General features: G+C 42.7%; 1 protein-coding gene and 1 pseudogene across 2 annotated transcripts in view; one reads left to right on the top strand and one right to left on the bottom strand.

Annotated features, from left to right (window-relative positions):
- The first annotated feature begins 2,975 nt into the window (after window positions 1-2,975).
- Window positions 2,976-21,003, top strand: part of DDAH1 (dimethylarginine dimethylaminohydrolase 1) — a 142,705-nt gene continuing 124,677 nt past the window's right edge. The window contains exon 1 of one of the 2 annotated variants that reach the window (XM_037136541.2): window positions 2,976-3,623. In XM_037136541.2, the coding sequence (XP_036992436.1) occupies window positions 3,321-3,623 (303 nt within the window). In that variant the 5' untranslated portion in view covers window positions 2,976-3,320. Of the gene's footprint in view, window positions 3,624-4,080; window positions 4,226-21,003 lie in introns of those variants that run through there. The other variant, XM_053655442.1, reaches the window with a different exon arrangement.
- LOC128625863 (ubiquitin-40S ribosomal protein S27a-like) lies at window positions 9,789-10,241 on the bottom strand (annotated as a pseudogene).

Below are 21,003 nucleotides of genomic sequence, written 5' to 3'. Positions count from 1 at the left end.
GAATTGACTTGATCTATTGTTCTTTGAGCATGTGTATGGCTTTAGCCCTTGCTTTTCATTAGAATTCCTAATTATTAACATTCTAAAATTATTCAATGCCTAAATAAAGTCCAATTGCCTTTAAGTAGCTTTCTTCCATTCCCATTAGCCACAGTGAGCATCTTTCCCCCAACTTCCTGTAGCATTTTGCTGCCTCTCCCTGTTATATACCCTATTATATCTCCAATTTTGGGTATCTTGTTTTCCCAGTGAGATTGTGAGCTCTTGCTTTTATGCTTGCTGGTCAAGGATCATGTTTATATGCTTTTTGTGTAATTCAGAAGCACATATTATGCCTTGGGAATTTTCAATAAGTATTTGTGGGGGAAATAAATTTATAAGTATATTAGACTAAATGAAATCCATTTTCCTAAAAACAGTACTTCATTGCTCAAGCAGGAAGGCATATAAATGATAATTGACTGCAGTTGGTGTTTTTATTATTCTCTTCACTGATATACACATTCTAACGATTTTTGACAACTGCTTGGAGGAGACAGAAGGCGTACTTATCAAATTCCAGATGACACAAAGTGAGAGGTAATAAATAATGCACAAGAGGACAGAATCAAAACTAGGCAAGTTGGGATGAACCAGATAACATTTAATAGGGATAAGTACAAATTAAGACTTTTAAAACCAGCAGCCCAATTTAATATGGTCGACATCAATGTTTAGGGAAAAACTTGCAGATCTTAATTGGCTTCAAGGCTGACATGAGCCCAAAGTGGTATACAGGACTGTTCATAGTTAGGCTCAGGGCACTGGGTGTCAGCCAAAGCATTAAGGTTGCCAGGTAGAGGCCAACTGGTAGAGGCTCCATCCAACTGGAGGTGGATGGAGCCTCAATTTGGGATAGAGGTGTGAACAAAGTTCCATATTTTAACCTGGGGAAGCTCAGCACATGGCCAATGTTCCCCTGCAGCACTGGTTGGAATGCACTGTCTGAGCACACCATTCAGTGATTTCTGACACTAAGTTGGTGCCAGTGGGGAAGCCTGGGTCCCCTTAAGTTTTGCCTCAGAAGTAGAACCTAGTAAAAAGGTTCGTTATTTTCCTTTTGGTCCCATTCCCCAGTGTTGGGGTCAGAGCTGTCCTTCACTTATGACCCTTAATTTTTTTGAAGATTTTATTTATTTATTTTTTACAGAGAGGGGAAGGGAGGAAGAAAGAGAGGAAGAGAAACATCAATGTGTGGTGGCCTCTCGCACACCCCCTGCTGGGGACCTGGCCCACAACCCAGGCATGTACCCTGACTGGGAATCAAACCAGCAACCCTTTGGTTCGCAGGCTGGCACTCAGTCCACTCAGCCACACCAGCTAGAGCAAGACCTTTAATTTTTGAAGGCCAGAAATGTCACATAGTCTGGGTAAATTTAAGTTTTACCCTTGGGAAAAGGGAGAGAAAGCGGATTACATCTCCTCTGGGCTCACTTGGCACAACTGTCCCAACATCCTCAGATAGATCTGCTTCTAGAAACCCTTACTTCCCAAAATCTAGGATTAAGGTTCTCGTAAGAAGGTTGTGACCTGATTCTTGACACCAGACCACCAAAAAAGCAAATACAATATTAGTCAGTACTATTAGAAGCCTAGCATCTGGAACAAAGTTTCTGCTGTAGTCTGTGTGGTGTCAGACCACACAGGGAGAATTGTTTCTTTTCAGGATACCATGATTTAAAAGTATTATTGGTGTGTATCAAAAGGAAGATGACCAGAATGTTGAAGGGACTTAGAAACCAAATATCTTCTTACTTTTTGCTGGTTCCAGCTCAAGGACTGGAAGGTGTCAGGATGGTGGGTGGGAAGAGAGTGTGGTCCAGGACATCCAAACCGTCTTCAGACGTGTGAGTGGGCTCTGGTGAGGGAAAACTAGCATGTTAGGTAATGTCAGGAGGCAGAACTCGAACCAGTGGGATATAAGCCCAAAATGAAGACTCTTCAAAAGTGGAATACACTTTCTAAGTACATGAGGTTTAAAATGCTTAAGTAAAGATCAGTGACTGCCATAGATGTTTTCACTGTAATTCAAGGAGTAGGAAGTTAGATGAACGGGTTCCCAGGGTCCCATTCGAATCTAATGTTCTAGCATCCAATCAATCTTTAAATTAGAAATGTTCTACAGAATGTGAAGAAAAGATGACCACCTGAGATTATTTTGTAGTTACAATCTGGTTTTTAAAGTGGATATCTCTCTCATCCCCCCAAAAATCAGAACCCATGGGTTATTTAATCTGGGGCATGTACGATGTGAAAAAAGTTTAGTGCTAGTAAGAAGGGAAAGGCCCTCCTCGCGGGCTATGGTAAAAGAAACTTTCAACAGACACCACGGGAATTCCACAGAGTTGTCCAGGTGTGAGAGGAAGGTCGAGGAGGAGGTTAGAAACCCTCTCACTCAATGAGGAGGAATTGCGATGCTGCTACACCTACCTCAGACACTGCACAAGGTGAGCACGTGTCTATTGGGACGAAAGCACGTTTGGTCTTTGCCTCCCTTCCTCTGTGGGTTCTGCAGACAAACATGCCAGAGTCACATTGTTTGTGATTGTCCTTGAAATACTGTTGAGTATCTATGCGTCTTTTTTTCTCTTTGTATGTGTTTCGTGGACTCTTCCTCTTTCTCAAACACAGGAATTCAATCTTTTCATAACCTCGCATCTCATGTGGGGTAAGGGGCCATTTGAAAAGAAAGTCAAGATAATGTGAACTTGGGTGAGGAGACAGTCTCACCTTAAGAACTGGGGGGTGGAGGGTTCTACGTGCTGGGCAACCTGAGAACAGGAGAGTAGGGAGAGAGGTCAAAGTATGTACCCACAAAAGAATAATTCCATCGTTTGCCACCTGACCACCAAGAAGCCCTCCAGCTGCCATCTCCGAGTTCGCCTAGGAGAGGTGTAGTGTGCACCTGCGCCGGAATGCGGGGAGCGGCAGGTCCGGGTTCCCGGACTGTTAGCGAAACAGGTTCCCGCACCTGCGCCCACCTCTCACACTTCCCGCTCCACAGTGGCCTCCCCCAGCCCCACGCCCGGAGCGGTGCTCGCCACGTCCACTCCCCCGCGGCTGCAGCAAAACCCCGGAGCGCGGGGTGGGCGCGCGGGCTGCGCCCGGGGCTCTGGGCATGCTCAGTCGCGCGGGCAGGGCTCCGGGCGCGAGCGGGCGGCTTTAGCACCACGTTCGCCGGCTGCCAAGCGGAGCCGCCGGGCGCTCGCAGGCTTGGCGCGCGCTGCTCGCGGGAGGACCTGCCGCTGCCCGGTGCCGCCGCCTCGCCGCTGCCTGGAGCCATGGCATCTCTCGGCCATCCCGCCGCCTTCGGCCGAGCCACCCACGCCGTGGTTCGGGCGCTGCCGGAGTCCCTCTGCCAGCACGCGCTGAGACGCACCAAGGGCGACGAGGTGGATTTCGCCCGCGCGGAGCGGCAGTATCAGCTCTACGTGGGCGTGTTGGGTAGTAAACTGGGGCTGCAGGTGGTGACGCTGCCGGCCGACGAGAGCCTACCGGACAGCGTGTTCGTGGAGGACGTGGCCGTGGTTTGCGAGGAGACGGCCCTCATCACCCGACCAGGGGCGCCGAGCCGGAGGAAGGAGGTAACTGCCCGCCGGGCGACGCGAGGGGCGCGGCCGGGGTCGCGCGCGGGGCGCTCCCCTGATGCTCCAGATGGAGCTGCCCCGGGAATCTCGGAACCGGCCCCCCCCCCCCCCCCGCCGGCTAGTTCAAAACTTCCCAGTTCGGGGCGAGGGTGTGTATAAGCGAGGTAGAGAGAGAGAGAGAAGCTCCTTGTTCACGCCTCCCTGCAGCTGGCGCAGCAGGGGTGCCTTGGAGAGGACCCGATTGAGTGGGGTTGTGCAGACTCGGGCAGGTGGGTGGGGTGCGGAATCCATCTTACGAACATTTTTATTTGTAAAGATTACAAAGCAGCAAAGACAGTACACCCCAGAGTGTTTGCCAGGGAAGGGCGCTGCTCTAAACAAGCGGGTGGAGGCTGGGCGAGGACTCCAGGGAGTAATGACGCCTGGTGACACTGGACCCCCCAAGTCCTGCCTAGAGCTGGGAGTAGGGCGGGTCAGATGAATTAACGGGGTGTCGGTGCCCACGGACGTAGGATGCCTCAAGTTACTTTTCAGTGGTTGAGAGCGAGTCCGAAGATAGGGACTGGGAAGTGAACGAATACGAGGAGAGTGGTTTGCTGGTGAGCGGGGGTCGAACGTGAGCATGAAATAGGCGAAGTTGAAAAGCTGTGCTAGGCTTTCAATGTGTGCGCGCGCGTCTGTGTGTGTTTAATTAGAAATGGTCGTTTTGCAAATTCCATAGTTTTCATCCTCAATATTTTTAAATTCGTAACAATTAGATCTTTTTGTGTTCTCAAGGGATAGTGACTACTTTAAAATATTGCAGCTGTGAACATGGCCGTGATTGCTTTAGACACAAGGTAGGCTTGTGGGAAGAGACAAATAGGGTGAGATTGGATTTAAAAATGCCATATGGGCTGGGATTTCTCTCTTTGCCCCTGAGAGCTCAGGCTCAAGACTCTGTGTTGCTATTGGCATGAAGTGGCATTGCAGAAAGCTGGTGGTTTCTTTCATATCTGGAGGGTTAGAGGTTTTTTTCTCCTATTTTGCCTTTATTCAGTTCACTTTGCAAATGCCTCATAGAGCATATTCTACACATGCTTCATTGCTTGGTTGATAGAACCTTACATGTTCTGAGGGAAGCATATTCCATTTATTTCTCAATGAGATAATCAGCATTTTTTTCACTGTGGCCTTAGCAGAAAACCAAAAGAGTAACAGGTCTGATTCTCCTAGTTCTTTTATCCCCTTTGCCATGCCTCTCCATCTTTGTCTGTGAGATGACCCACTCTGGTTTAAAGTGGTAAGCATACAACTCCATTTGAATACTTTCTAATGTGTCCTAGGCCATATAGCAGAGCTGTGGTTTGTACTTAAAGGGGTAAAATAGATTTGAAAAGCCCTCTCAAAATAGTACTCATTTAATGAGCATAGTAGTTCAATTTCATGTTAAGAGACTGTCACGTATTTAATCATCCATTTCATTTTATTCCTATAATAAAACCTTCCAAATTTGGGCCTTCCTGATAACTAAAGTGGGCAATAATCTTTCTTCCCTGTCAAATTTTTGAGGCATATATTTTAAATTGAGTTTACTCTTACATCAGCCTGATGGTCCACTGCCAGAGGCCATGTAATGTAGTGGATAAGAACATGAGACTGTATCTAATTCTGTGATGTTGGGAAGTATCTCCTGCCTCAGTTTTCTCATCTGTAAAGTGGACATATACCTACATGATGGAGTTGTTGTAATGAGTGTATTGATACAGTTGAAATTTATAGGACAGAACCTTTTATGAACATTAGTTATTGTTCATTTAACAATGGGTCATGGAAGATTTACATTCTTGAGCAGTCAGAAGTCTCATGTACACCAATGTAACTAACAGGACATTTTCCCGTCCCAGGGTGAAGGGGAGTCATCTTCATGACTTAAGTTCCAGCCTAATCTATGTAGCGCTGCCTCCCAGTTCGAGTTTCCTGCTGGTGTGAGGTCTCTCCAAAAAACACCTTTGCCATTGCGCGTGATCTGGGTCACCAGAGTAACAGACCTTCCGGCCAAGTCAGTTGGGCATGGGTGCTTCTGGAAAGCAGGCCAGGCAGGGTGACCAGCTCTGTTTGAACTCTTTCAGAGCACCAGGTCTCATCCTCAGTGGTGTTAATACATGCTTGTTGAGTGACTGAATAAATGAGTGAATGAAATGCTAATTAGCTAATACCAACAAGCTGATAATAATTAAGGCCCTTGTTGGAGTGTTTTTAGGTATATTTTTAATGAGACACCTGCCTCTCTGCCTGTGAAATTCCACAGCCAAGCATTATTTTCAAATTATTATCATTGATCCCCTTGCCTACTGTCTCCTCACTTTCCAGTCCATTCTCCATATGTGGCCAAGCTGGTTTTCCTAAAACTCAAATCTGATCCTGTCCCACCTATGATTAAAAGTCTTGAGGGGCCTTTAATGACCTTGACAAACCCATTGAGCTTAGTTCTCTTTGCTCTTCCAGCTTCAGCTGCACCTCTGACCCCACCCCAGGTGCCTCAAGCTCACCATGGTGTTGCTTTTCTGGGTATGCGTTTGTCCTTTGCCTGGGATGCTCTTCTCCCCTCCTCTCCTCCACTTTACCTCATTGTACTCGTGCTTCAGTTCTTCGTTTACTATTCCCATTAATGTTATTAGCAAATCTTTATTGGGTGCTTGCCATTTACCAGACATTCTGCCAGATTTATGACATGAATTTCAATGCGTGCTCACATCATCCCTTTAAGCTCAGTATAGCATTATTCCTATTTTAAAGTTAATGAAATTGAGACTTAGATTAAATAAATTGGCCAAGGTTGTATAGATTGAAACCAGTGAAACCATGATTTGAACTCAGGTTTGTAGGACTGTAAAGCTCTAGTCCCAATCAGTGTGATATTAGATATCACTTTCCCAAACATGAGATTCGTTCTCCTTTGACGAGTGCCTATAACCAACCCTTTGTCCTCCATTTTATGGTACTTATCACACCACATGGTAATTGCCTGCTTACCTTTCTGTATCTCCCACTATTAAGAAAATTGTGAGGGCAGGGGTCATGTCTGCCTTGTTCAACATTTTATCCCCAAGGCCTTGCACACAATAGCCATGCAACAAGTACATTTTTGAGCAAATGTGTCGGCGATTTTAGACCAACCTAGTTTTTCTTCATCGTGACATAGCTGGTGTTTTGCAAGCATTCCCACGCAGTAGAATCCCAAAACTTTCATTACAAGTGTAGATGTTTCTCTTTCTCTCCCTTTCCCTATCTCTCCCTTTTGTTGTTGTTTTGTTTTAATAAAATCGCTGAGAATTTTCTCCTTAATCAAAGCATCATGTTATGTTTAACGACTTTTCTTCTTCCTTGGAAGAAAGGATTGAGAACAGAACTTCTTCGCCACAGTCAGGCCTCCAGAGGTTAGTAGATCACAGGTCCTGTCTGCAGGAAGCTTGAGTTTTAGTGAAGAAACTGCCTATCCAGAAAGTCAGCAAAGGTTAATTGTCTAATAACTTTGTATCTCCAGGCATATGAATATTTTAATATGTTTAATACTTTGGAAATAAATACATTAGCCTTGGTAAACCAATCACATTTTAATTGATTCCAACTCACTTTTTGGAGAGAAAGTCAATTTCTAAATGTCAGAGTCCTATAAACAAATATCTAAATACTGAAGTAAGATAAGTGACAGGGTGTGAGGATTTTTTTTAAACTAAAAATTTGAGATAGATTATACCTGCCTGAAGTACCAAATTTAAAAGGCACAAGAGGACATGCCTCTGGAAATTATGCCTCACTCTCCATCCCCCCACTCTCGTACCTGACTACTCAGTTCCTTTCTGCAGAGGCAACTACTAATGACATTTGCTTCACTTTCCTTCTAGAAGGTTTTTAGTGCCTAATACATGACCATCTGACAAAGCTTACGCAGGCAGAACTGTGAAATAGATCCTGTGCCCTCTCGCCCTTCTTTCACAGCTCTTCTGTCCTTTCCCGGGTACCAAGTATTAGTGTCAGATACTCCATCCAAGGGGAAGAACACACAAACTCATCCTTACAAAGTGATAATGGCTTTAATTACCCTTTCCCAGAGCATTTGCATCATTAGGGACCTCTTAGGAAGAAAGCAGTGTCTAGCACAAGGTAATAAATTTCCAAAGTAGATTAGACATGGGGTGGGGCATAAGGGCATAAACGGAAGGGATGAACAATACATATTTGGATAGAAAGTCCCCTTCTTAAGGGGACTTTCATATTTTGGTCCTACATATTTTGGTCCTGGAGCCTGAGCAAAAATCCACTTCCTAGTAATATTTGTATTATTTCTTCTTTGGTCAGGAAAAAAGCATAATTGTGCTGATCCTAGAGACAAGGTGAGCATCAAGATCATGTCTAATGACTAGTTAGCATGTGGCAAGTTGTATGTGTGTGTGAATCCCAAAAGGTGGTACTTATCATTATTAAATCTATTTAAAAGACAACAAAACTGAGACTTAGGTAACAAAGGTTAAATAACTTGTCCAAAATCACATAGCTAATAAGTGACAGATCTGAGGTCTTCCTGAGAATGTGAAGGTCATTTTTGTTTGAAGTACTTATTTCCAGTTGTGGTTAATCATTATAGAACATTAAATCAATATATTAAAGTAGCATAACTAACCGAATCTCATTTTACACATTAACAATATAGGATCTAACTTGGATATTAACCAAGTGAATTATTTTACTTCCATTCTCTAGGTTGTTTCCATTTTAGTTAAAAATAATAATTCAGTCATTTACCTGAAACCCCCAAATTGCCTGGGCACAGTTGTACATAGTTGTGTCTTACTTACCAGAAGACTGGATGACTGCTTTTTTAAATACACATACTTCCTTAAACTGCTGTGTAACTTCAGGTGAGAAAACTACCATGAGCTATAGTTAGAAATCACTTTCTCACCAGCATGGAAAGGGAATCTGCTGGAGGCTCCTCACACAGCAGCAGATTAGTGCTCCTTGATAAATGGTCCCCTCCAGCCGGTGAGAACAATTGCTGCCTTTCGGCTTATTTTTCAGCTCTCCTACATGGCCTTAGCAATAAGCATTTGCAAATTGATGTCTCTTGAAAACTGGGATGCATCCAGTAATGTAATCTATTCCCATGCAGTTGATCTTGAAAGCCTTGAAATAAAGAACATGATGAGTAGGGAGTAACTTCTATTAGATACTATTAGCGAAAATGAGCTTTCTGCAGGGATTCCTAGAATCATTAGAGAATCATTATAAGACTAAGGAGGCAGGGATGGATCTCTTGTAATTCAGATATGCTGGAAAATTGGTTTTGCATGTTTTTTATTTCTTAATGAGCTCGGATTTTTTCAAAATTAATTTTATTATAGTAATGGTAGGTATCCATCTGTTAATATAAACCACAACACACAAAAATCTACTTAAGATTTTTCAACAAATAGATTTACTTTCTACTGTCTTTCATCATAAATTAATTATTCATGGCCTCTTATGAACCTCAATATAAATTTGGAGATGCAGGTTTAAAAAGTGAGTTGTGGTTATTATTTATTTTATGGCGTTCATTATTAAAATCCGTAGCCACTTCAGAAAGCCCAGTTTTCTGACTGGAGATCTGGACATATGTTACAGTTCATTCCCCCATGAAGACAATTGTAACCAAAGGTAAAATAACTGAAATCTAATGAGAGAGTGAAAAGTTTCATTTATATCTTCAGCAGAACACAGTGTGTTCATTGTTCACCCCAAGTGGTCAATAAATATTTATTTATTGTAACGAAGTCCCTGATGTTTCATCAAAATGCTCCCCTGATCTCTGAGGCTGGCTTTCATTGCTTTCTCTAAACTGGTATTAGGTATTAAATTGTCAGCGTCCTTAGGCTCATTTCATAATCAGGCACTTTTCTTTCAAATGGACTGGCAGATTCGTAATCTCAAACAACAAATTCCATTAAAAAATGCATGTATGTAATGCCATCTTAAGTTCACTTCGTCGTTGTCAAATAATTTAATATTTGAAACTGTGCAGTGTCTTCCTGAAGCTGAGTGCTGCAGAGGCAGTGGCATCACGTGGAAAGGAATAAATCACCAGGCTTCGTTTATTTATTTTTTAATTTTTAGTTCATGTGCTTTGTTAACCTACACACAATTACTTGTCCTCAAGTTCGTCCAAGCAGTAGGTCAGACAACAGTAGCTGCAATAATGGCTGGCAGTAAAAACTCCAGCACCACATTCATATGAAGGGCACCCCCAATGAAGGCAACTCATTTTGCCATTTTCATTCACTTTGTAGTATTTCGGAACAGCCGGCTTAACCTTCTTTCTCTTATGCTTATTCTTCTTGGGAGTGGTATAAGACTTCTTTCTTCTCTTAGCACCATCACGAAGTTTCAGCACAAGATGAAGAATGGACTCTTCTGAATGTTGTAGTCAGACAGAGAATGTCCATCTTCCAGCTGCTTGCCAGCACAGATCAGTCTTTGCTGCTCAGGAGTTCTTTCCTTATCCTGGACCTTGGCCTTTACATTTCCTATTGTATGTGAGGGTTCAGCTTCGGGAGTGATGGTCTTCCCCATAAGGGTTTTCATGAAAATCTGCATCTTGGTGGCAATTTCACTGCAGATGGTGGATCAGAAAGGAAGAAAAATCACCAGACTTTAAAATGTCTAGATCATCCAGGCAGATATGTCCAGAGAAATCAGCGCAACAGAGTATGAAGATAGAAGTACAAAATATTACAGGGTTGGTTTGATTTTTCCCAACAAATTCATGTGGGCAAATGTGACTTAGTTATATTAGCAAATTAAAGAAAAACAACTTTTAAGCACACCCCTTTTTGCAGCTGGATGGTCATATAGTGGTAAGTTCTCATTCAAGTGAAGGTGAACACATCAATATTTTTCTTGATTTGAATATGTATAAATAAATAAACCTTTGCTTCATTTAAAAATTTACCTTAATTCCTTTGTTCTTATTTTGTTTAAAAATATTATAGTTTTCTAATTTGCTTATCGCAGTAATTATGAGTGCCATGATTGCATTAAAATTACTGTGCTCTTTAAAGGTGAAGGAATAAGAGTTGTATCACTCATACATGTTTGTGCATTCAGCAACTGTCTACTACCTGCCAGACTCAATGTTTGGAGCTGGGGAGATGTAAATGAATTAGATTTGACTGTTGCCCACAAGGACCTCACAGTCAGGGAGGTAGACTGATGGCAGACGCTCACAGAGCAAGAGGACTGGTTTCACGACAGAGCTCTGTCTGGTGCTATGGAAACTGCAGTAAGTGTGTCTGACCCATGCCAGGACTCCTCAGAAGAAGCAGCTTTTGAGCTAGAAGTAACCAGGGGAAGGCAGAGAGGGGCCTCCTTCGGAGAGAGAGAGCATTATCAGATAGGATGAGGGTGATAGTACAGTAAGGACTCTAATCTCATTAAGGTTGGGAAGGATGAAGGATTGAAAAAAGCCCTCCCATACCCTCTCAGATCTCTGAGATTTTTGGATACCCAGGTCCAAGTTCACCAAGAGAACCTCATCTTTAACTGTATTTCCTGTTTTGGGCCTAGAGAGATTAGGGGCCTAGCACACCTCATTCCTAACTGTACTCCCATCTTTTCTCTTCTTGCCCGCTCCATAAGGGTCTGGCACCCCTTCCATGATTCTTCACTAGCACAGTCTGGAACGGTGTAACCAACCCTGAGGTGGACTCCAAGTTTGAGACTCATTTCCTGAGGTTGTAGAATGATGTCATTGGACTGGACAGTAGTATTTCCCCTTTGGTCACAATTTGCCACATTAGGGCATGTCAGGCAAATCTGGCATCTGTAATATGTAGGTATACAGTTGACCTTTAAGCACTGGGGGAGTTAGAGGGGCTGACCCCTGAGTGGTCGAAAATCCATTTATAACTTTGACTCCCCCCAAACTCAGTCATCTCTCAGTGTCTGCAGGGGATTGGTTCCAAGATGCCTGTGGATGTCAAAATCCACAGATGCTTCAGTCCCTTTTTTAAAATGGCATACAATAATGCATATAGTCAGCCCTCTGCATCTGCAGATTCCCAGCCATAGATGGAAAATACTGATCTGTGGTTGATTGAATTTACAGACGCAAAACCTGGGGATACAGAGGGCCAACTGTATATTTATTGAAAGAAATCCACATACAAGAAGACCCACACTGTTCAAACCCATGTTGTTCAAAGGTCAATGGCAGGCAAGGGAAACTATTTTCTATTTGATATTGAAATGTATTTTATTCACAAGTCTTCATCTTGTCAGTAGACATCACTGAATCTCACACTAATAAATCAAGTGCAGCCTAAATTAAGCGTGAACCTGTAATTATGGGTTGCATTTTGTACTTGCTAGAAAGCAGCATGGTAGGGATAGAACACTGTTCTAGGGGTTAGGGAACCATAGTTTGGGTTTTTTTTTAGTGATATGGTGTAATATTCATTCCAGCTGGGAGAGGCTATGCTTTCGCTTTGGAAACACAGGGTGTGTTTGGGGTGGACATGGAAGGTGAGAAGGAAAAAAGGAGATGGGGAAAATGGAAGAAGAAATTATGATAACTTATGTTCACAATGTGGGATTATGGCTTGATGAATAAAAATATTGAATTTTATTCAGCCTAAGACATTATACTTATCCTACTTAATTAACCAGTTGTATAAACTCATGCCTTACTAATGATAACCCATTATGAAATGAAGTTGAATTTGCTAACTCTATTTCAAAAGCCCTGCTTGCTCAGCTAATTATAGCTCATCTAATAAATAACTTTTCCTGTAGAAAACTTTAAGTAAAAGTCATTGAAAGAGCATGAGTCCTAGACCCACAGAATTTCTACCATCACACACCACTTTCGTCAGTGTATCCTGCTGGATGTTTCTGTGGTCAATTTAAATCAGTGGCTCAAAGGAATGAAGAGCAAGTGGGAACAAGTTATGTGCTGTAAGTTGTGTTTTTCTGTTGTAACTAAAAGGTTCAACTTGCCCAGGGCAGTTCTTGCTTATAAACCCACCACACATGTGCTGATTTCCATTCCTGGAGCTAAAATTGAGTTCCATTTTCAAGTCAAAAACTTTGACTTGGGTCTTCCAAAATGCGTAAAGTTATGTTTCTGAGTGAACACAAAAAAGTAAAAGATAACTGTTTCAATGTCAGCTTTCTGTAGTAAGCTCTGCACAAATTAAATTGTGAACACAAGTTTGATGTAATTCTTTTAAACTTGCACATAATGCTTGTGGTAAACATAGACATTTTTAGCCTGAAATGACTAGGAAAACCTGGAATTAATTAAATTATCTTGTTGCAATTATAAGATAATAATAGAAAAAAATTCATTTTATTTTCTTAATCATTATTTTTTTAGTCATAAAGGAACTTTCACTTTATGAAGAAAGAACAATATAACTGCAGTTTGATGTCATATTTTAGGCCATTTGTGATGTAAATGTACTTTACAGTTCAAGAGGTTTATGTGGAGAAATTGAAACCTAGTGCTTTATTTTGGGATACTCAAACCATTTTGCCCTTGCTTTTGGTGACTCCTCCTGCAGGTCCCTCAACTTCCAGCTCCCCTTTCTCTGAGAAAATGGTGGTAAGGAGAGGGACCCTAGTTCAAAGGGGGACTGACCAGAGATAAACTGCCATTTGACTCTGAATGGAGCACAGCTTCAAAACCAGTTTTTTTGTATGGTTGTGTTTCCTGTGTGTTTTCAGATTGCTGCTTTCCACCGCTATAGTGGGGTCATGAAATCAGTTTAGTGGATCAGGACCAGCTCGTTCATTTTTAATGCAATAGAATCAATAGAAAATGTCATAGTTGGCTCAGTACTGTTTTATAAAACTCTTTTCATTTGTATACAAATGTGTTTGTATGTGTACTGATTGGGTATGTAAAATACATTTGTTACTCTGGCTCATGGGTGAGAAGAAAACCATGAAAAGCCTTTCAAACACATGGTGCCACTTGGCTTCTCCATAGAAGTTCTAGAGGGCCATGCCCATTTCCCAGCATGCCTGCGTGTTCTGGGAATCGTGCTCAAAATTGCAAATGTTTCTTTAGCATATCAGGTCATGCTTGATTTCTGCTTGCCTAGGTTCACTCCTTACAGTGGTGATATCCTGGCCATTTGGACCCCTGCCCATCCAGCAAAAAAAAGAAGGAAAGAAAAATAAAGGAGGAGGAAGATGGTGGTCTTTATCATTTGCTAGAAACTGATTCTAACTCTGCTTCTTTGGTGACATTCTAAACCAATTAAAGGAAGATTACATTGATTAAGACAGGAAAGCATAGTTTCCATCTGAACTTGCATCTTTCTTCTTTTTTTTTTGAGGGTCAGTGCAAGGGAAGCAGCACATCCTGAACCCCACGCCCCCTTGCTTCAGGATGGGTTGCGTTCTTACATCTTTCTACCAGCAGCCTGCGGGTCCAGGGTCAGGATTTGGTGATGCGCACTCTTGGAATCTGGGTGGAAACTCAGAACATTTTTTTGTTGTTGTTGTTTAAAGAAACCCAGAATGTGTGAAAAACACATAATGTGCTAAAACAATTATAATGTTTGTCATTCTCAGACCACACTGCCTTTAGGCCTAGGAAGGGACCTTGAAAAATACTGTTTGTATCATATCTCTTTACACTTCTGCAATACTAAATAGGTGGAAATCCACCGCTAAGCCTTTACAGGAGAACGCCCGAGGGAAATTCAATTTTTTTCCCCAGGTAGCCTATTTCAGCTATATTTGATGGTGATAGTGCTCATCAAGTGTGAGACATTTAGACTGATGTACAGGTTGTGGTTCATTCTCACAGTGTATTTGACTGGTTATAACGAGTGGGTCTGTGGCTGCGGGGAAACAGCATCAATTTTCAGTGTAACCCCCTTTCCATAGCCGAGCAGCCATTACTAAAAGTGGAGTGCACTCCTTCACACGTGCTCTTTTGGCCCCTGTAGAAGGAGTGGTTTGAAGATTTTGGTAAGAGAGTTTAATGACTGGCAAACAAGGTGTGGCTGTGACTGGAGAAATTGTGAGTTTGTAGGACAAGGGCTCGGAATTGTGTGTCTTGGAGCTATACTTGCCTGAGGTAAAAATGGGGAGTGAGATTGTCATGTCTGTGTCTGCATTTTTCTTTGTGAGCACTGAGCTGGATAACCGAGCCCTCTGAGTGGTTTGCAAGAAAAATGAGGATTAATATTGTTCTGAACTGGACTCCAGAGAGAAGCTTCTTAGGGAGGGGGAGGGTGACAGGGATTTACATTAGAGCATTTTCTTGAACTTAAATGCAGAAAAACATACAAGATCTAGCTTGCTGGCCTCAGCACGGCCGAGAGCTCCATTGTGATCTGGTACACACTCCCTGAAACACTTGCCTGCCCTGAGGTCAGCCTGATGACTGGGAATTCTGCAAATGTGACAGCTACCATCCTTTGGCCTGTTTTTAAAACACACACACACACACACACACACACACACACACACTCACAGAATTTATATTCATTCTAAGTAAGGTTTGGATAAAATCAGTTTTCTCACAATACCTGCCTTGTGAATGATGCCTGGTAGTAATGTGGGTCATCAAAAGTGATTAGAGGGGTTCTTGAGTTACATTGTCTTGGTGGGTCACTCCTGGGCCAGGAGAAAAATATTTTACATAAAGTGCACTTTTTCACTGTACTCTTTCAGTCTGTGGTCACCTCCATGTTGCCCTCCCTTCCTCTTCACCCTTTTCTGGAGCTGTCAGTGGAAGAGAAGGAGAGCAGGCAGCTCCTGGGCCTTCCCTACCCTCCTCTGCTCACCTGTTCGTGGGTGTTCCTCTAACACCATGGATTTTTTTTTAGCTTTATTCTTTTTTTTTTAAGATTTTATTTATTTATCTTTAGAGGGAAAGGGAAGGGGAGGCTGAGCTTTATTCTTTTTTTAAAAAATTTTATTTAGTTATTTTTCAAGTACAGTTTTTTGTCTATTTCTCCCATCCCAGCCTCCCCCGCCCCTTGCTCCCCACCTCCCTCCCATTTCCACCCCCCTTAGTTCTCATCCCTGTGTCCTTCCTATTTGTTCCTCCAAATCCCTCCCCTTTTTTCCCCTTAACTTCCCTTCCTTCTCCCCTCTGGTCACTGTCCCCTTGTTCTCTATTTCAGTGTCTTTGTTTTTTTTTTTTTCTGCTTGCTTGTTTGTTCTGTTGTTTAGCTTCCTGTTAAAGGTGAGATCATATGGTATTTGTCTTTCAGCACCTGGCCTATTTCACTCAGCATAATGCTTTCCAGTTCCATCCATGTTGTTGCAAAAGGTAGTAGCTCCTTCTTTCTCTCTGCAGCATAGAATTCCATTGTGTATATGTACCACAATTTTTTGATCCATTCATTTACTGATGGGCACCTAGGTTGCTTCCAACTCTTGGCTATTGTAAATTGTGCTGCTATGAACATTGTAACACCATGGATTTATCCTTACATTCTGGGTCTGCATTGCAATTGTCAAATTAAGACTTTCAACTCAAAAGTGGATCATGAAGTCCACCTAGTGGGTCACTCCATTTTTTATTTGCTTTTTTGTAAATGAACTAGAATCAAACTGAAAAAATTGCAATATCAGAGTGCATTCATTACTTGTAAGACAGCCAGGGTTTTTTTGTGTATGTGTATGTGTGTGCGTGTAACCTTTGTCCCTTTTATACACATACATGCACATACCTGTTCCCTTGGGCGTTGCAGATTCCAGTGCAAAGTGTATTTCTTACTGTGCGTCATTGTCATTGAAGTCTGCTTATCTAGGAGACCAAGATAAAACTTACATAAATGCTATCTTTAGCTTTTGTTGACAATCTTTGCCAGTTGTTGCAGCAACAGTTGAATTTTGGTGTGTGTCAGTGTCTGAGACACTTGACTTTTATTGAGTAAACAGACAGTTTGGTCTCAGACACTCCTTTTGTTACCTAGCAGGAGGGTAAAGCCACCTGTCTCAATGCAGCAAAATGCAGGAAATGGAGAGGAAGAGAAGGAAAGTGAAGGGTGGAAACATGGTGAAAAATAGGTGGGAAGTCTCAGGCTCTTTTCAGTGAATAGACATTTTCAGGTATGAAGGATTCCCTTACATAAATGTAATAGAGTATTTACATATGCTTAGAAGTGATATGTTCATTTGTAAACCAAATTATGACATTGTGTTATTACAGCCCAAGATGGCAGCTGTTCAGAAAGCTGAAAAGGGCCATATCAGACCCCAGAACATGTTCATGTTTTGTTGACCCCAGCCTCATTTCTCCCGACTCTGCATACCCGTGCTCCCCAGGATCTGCCCACTTGCATCCGACTCAGCTCGCTCCATTCCCCAAGTCCATGGTCACTTGAGGTGTCACATTATCTCAGGCACTTCAGTCATCATCATCATATCCCCAGCATGTGCACCTCTCTCACAGAGCCTGGTATCTAGAGACACACGCTCTGAAACTGGCTCTGGAGGCAGTCTGACTCCTGTGCCACACTCCTTGAGCTGTACTTCTTCTTTCCTTGTGTGTACCCTGCGGGGTGGAAGAGGACAGCTGTGAATTCAAATCGTGGTCTCACTGCTTATTAGCTGTGTGGTCTTGAGTAAGTTGAGCTTCAGTTCATCATCAGTAAAAAATTGACATGGTTTTGACTGTCCTATAACTTAGTTATGATGATTAGAAGCATTAAATATGTTAAAGTGCCTATCAGTACCACGCAAAAGTAGCTCTTCCGTCTGAGGTCAACCTTCCTCTTTCTGCTGTTATCCACTTTGCTGTTCTAGAGGGCAGTCATTCAAATCCCTAAGGATCAAGGCTGTGATCTTGCTACTTTCTCTCCCTTGGAAACTGGAGATCTCTATCCCTTTGTCTGTGTGGCCTTGCTGCCTGTGGCCTGCCCAGACCTTGAGACTCTGCCCAGCAGTCGGGATTCGTGGCTCTTATATTTTGGACTCCTGTGCTCTACCTGGGGGGTTGGCCACATGCTGGGGGGTTGTTTAGCATCTGCTTGAGCCTCAGTGCACAGTCAGGCCAGTTCCCCAGCACCCGTACTACCCTAAAAGCAGATCTAATGTGGGCACTGGCCTTCTCTCCACCTCACCTTTTTAGGAGTAAGTCATCACAGTCATCTGAATCACCTTCTCTATCATTTCTCTTCATACTTCTACTCTTCTCAGTGAATGAATACTTATAGAATGTTTGCCTTTAAACTTATCATTGATCTTGAACTGGTTGTTCACAGGTGCTTAGGTTTGAATTCACATTTCTAACTTTACCCATTTAATATGTTTTCCATTTTTAAGTACTTTAAAAATTCTTCTTACATTGCAAGGTGCAATTCCACCTGGACTTCAGTCTTGGTTCCACTTCTCAGTTATATCACCTTGGGCAATTTACAAGTTTCAGTTTCCAGTAAAATATCTTTCTGCCTGCTTCCCAAGGATATTGGACATCAAAGTGTTCTGAGTACTGTGATGCCCTATATAAATGTGATTACACCAGTAACATTGTTGCAACAACTGCTAGATTGTACGTAATGGCAGTAGTAACATTATTATTTATGGACTGGAGATGGCCAGCTTATTCTTGATGTTCCTGACTGACTAGATATGACCAGTGTCCCTCTAGCTATTATTACTAAGCTCTGAAAACCCTTTGAGAGGGGCCCTGATGGAAACAGGCTACTCTTAGAAAGCTTCATCATCTCTACAGTCCAGATCTTCCACTTATTAGCAAGGTGAACTTGGGCAAATAACCTTTGGGTATAGTTTTGTCATCTGTTAAGAAAGAATAACATGACTTTTACTCATCCAACAAGCAGTTATCGTTGAGTGCCTGCTATATATAAAACTAGTTAAGTAAAAAATGTGACACCCACCCTAATGGATCCTACAATGTAATTGTAGAGAGAAACATAAAATAAATAATCACAATTGTACATGTAACTTGAAAACAGCCCTAAGTGCCATGAAGGAAAAAGATGACTTACCTCAGAAGGTTGTAAAGAATTAATAAGAGACCTTAACTAGAAAGGCCCTTGAGCATTAGTTCTTAAATAAGACTTCTTCTTAAAGAGTAAGCAATAAATGCTTGTTGACCACACAATAAATAAGTGGCCTAATGTGGTGTTACCAGGGACCCTCTCTCTCAGACAGTGAAGAGGTAGGTTAGCTTCGAACAGGACCTGAACTAGAGTCTTAAAACTTCTATTTAAAAGCTGTGTAGTTGAGGTTTTTGCTGTGGACTTCAGGATTCCCATCCATAAACTGGGGATCACACTGCTGCTATTCAGCCTCTGTTGTGCTGATGTTTAAATAAAGAAATGAATGTGAAAGCCCGCTGTAAGGATCATAGTTGTGGGTATTACGTAGTGGTTGCTTCTAATTGCTAAGCTCAGCACCCATTAGGAATTGGGCCACAGACCACCTGCCATGACAGCTAGAGATGGGTCCCTGGACCCATGGTCTTCTACGGAAGCCTTCGAACTGACACTTGGCAGCCCCCATCCTGCCTCAGGTGGCTCTCAGGACTCTAATAGCAGGCTCTACAGAAGTGGCACAGGGTGTGCCTGGCTTTTTTCCCATGTTAGGGGACTAGCTAGTTTATGGGACTCCTCGAAAAGAGGCCTGCTGCTATGAGAGACTTGGGAGACTAATCATATCAGAATGCGCACTGTATAAGTAGAGTTTGGGAGCGAGGTAGGCTCTGTGAACACACGTGACTACCACTTCATCGTGTGCTGTGTGTGCTGCTTTGTTTGTCCTGCTTCATCTCGCCCATACACTTGCCCCCATTTTACAGATGGGGAAACAGATGAGCAGAGGTGACACAACCTGCCTAAGGTCAAAGAGTTACTAAGTAGTGAAGCTGAGATGGGGAGCCAGGTCTTTCTGATGCCCAAGCCCAGGCATTCGACCAGCATACTGCAGAGAAGGCACAACCAGCAGGCCAGTCACTAGAGAATTTGAGACCGTATGGATACAAATACCACAGCCACAAGCTTGATGCCATCAACGGACAGCTGTCCCATCTGTTGGTGAGGGCACCAAGAAGATTGTGAGACAAAGGCTTTTCCTTCTGAAGACAGGGTTTCAGCTTAGCAACGACTCATCCCTGTATCCCTCATCCATGAGGCTAGCCCAGAAATCTCCCCACCAAGGAGAACATAGAGGGGCTGGCCAGTATCTCCAGCCATGCTGGAGCTTAGTCTGGGCTTAATATTTGGTGGCAGGGTCCCTTGCCAAATAATTAAACAACCAATGGAGAACCTTGACCTTAATTTGTACACACCAGAGAACATGCTGAGTAAGTCTGAACAGGAATCCTGGAAATGGCCCCAGTTCAAGGTGCTCCCTGGCTCTTTGGAGTGGAAAACAAGAGTTAATCTTATCCATATACTTACACTTAAGTTTTTCTCAGTCTCCCCAGAGTGTAATCAGGTGAAAATTACATGAAAAATATATACACAGATTGTCACTATTCTGAACATAGATGTTACCCTAACTCTGTGTGTTTCTTAGTTGGTAACATAGACCCTCTCCAAGTCAAAAGACAAACTATATTACAAGCCACAATATCAGGAATAACAGAAGCAAGCTGCACCTTGTATAATTCCTGTCCACCTGTGTGTTTGAGGGAGTGGGGATGCACAGAGTATGCCTAGATGCTGTTCTCCCTGTGTCTTAGAGCAGGGAAGGTAGGATAGCATGCCTGGCTTTGGGTCCCAGATCCCTTAACCTCAGAACCAAGACACTTAACTCTTGTTGAGTTGGCTAAACCCTTAGCTTCTTACCCTTCCTCTCTCTTCAGTCTTGCTGTGGGGACCAATGTTACCCATATTTAAGAGAAATCAGTGTACTACCCATGTTGTTGCTCTTGTTTGTCCAGCTATTTTGCTCACATGAATATTCCCTCTCCCCTCTGGAGAGGACTAGAGTGCTGCCCCATGGGTTCCTGCCTCTGCATGACCTTGGATCCTGCCACAGCTGCCTGGACTTCTACCCACCCAGCATGTTGTTCTGTGTGCCTCGGTCTAATTTTGAGGTTCCCTTCAGGACCCCATGCAGTGTGTGAAGCACAATATATAACAGCAATAATAAGATCACCTATCATGTATTTATTGTGCTTCAGCACTTTAAATTTATTATTCTTACCAGTTGTCTCGTTCCTGTTCCAAGCTCTTGGAGCACTCTGGCTATTAGCAGAGGAAACGAAAGGACCCCTTGATCACTAGGTCACTGGATAAAAGCCTGATCATTTCTGCTGTTGACCTTGCTCTGATAATGACCCTTCTTCATTTCATATGCTGAAGTTGTGCCCTGGTCCCATTAACTGGTTTATGTCTTGACCCCCTTTGCTGATATTTTT

The sequence above is a fragment of the Artibeus jamaicensis genome, unplaced genomic scaffold (genome assembly GCF_021234435.1).
Source record: "Artibeus jamaicensis isolate MK-2021 breed Jamaican fruit bat unplaced genomic scaffold, CSHL_Jam_final scaffold_1019, whole genome shotgun sequence".
Classification (NCBI taxonomy): Eukaryota; Metazoa; Chordata; class Mammalia; order Chiroptera; family Phyllostomidae; genus Artibeus; species Artibeus jamaicensis.
This window is presented reverse-complemented; position numbering and strand designations above follow the sequence as displayed.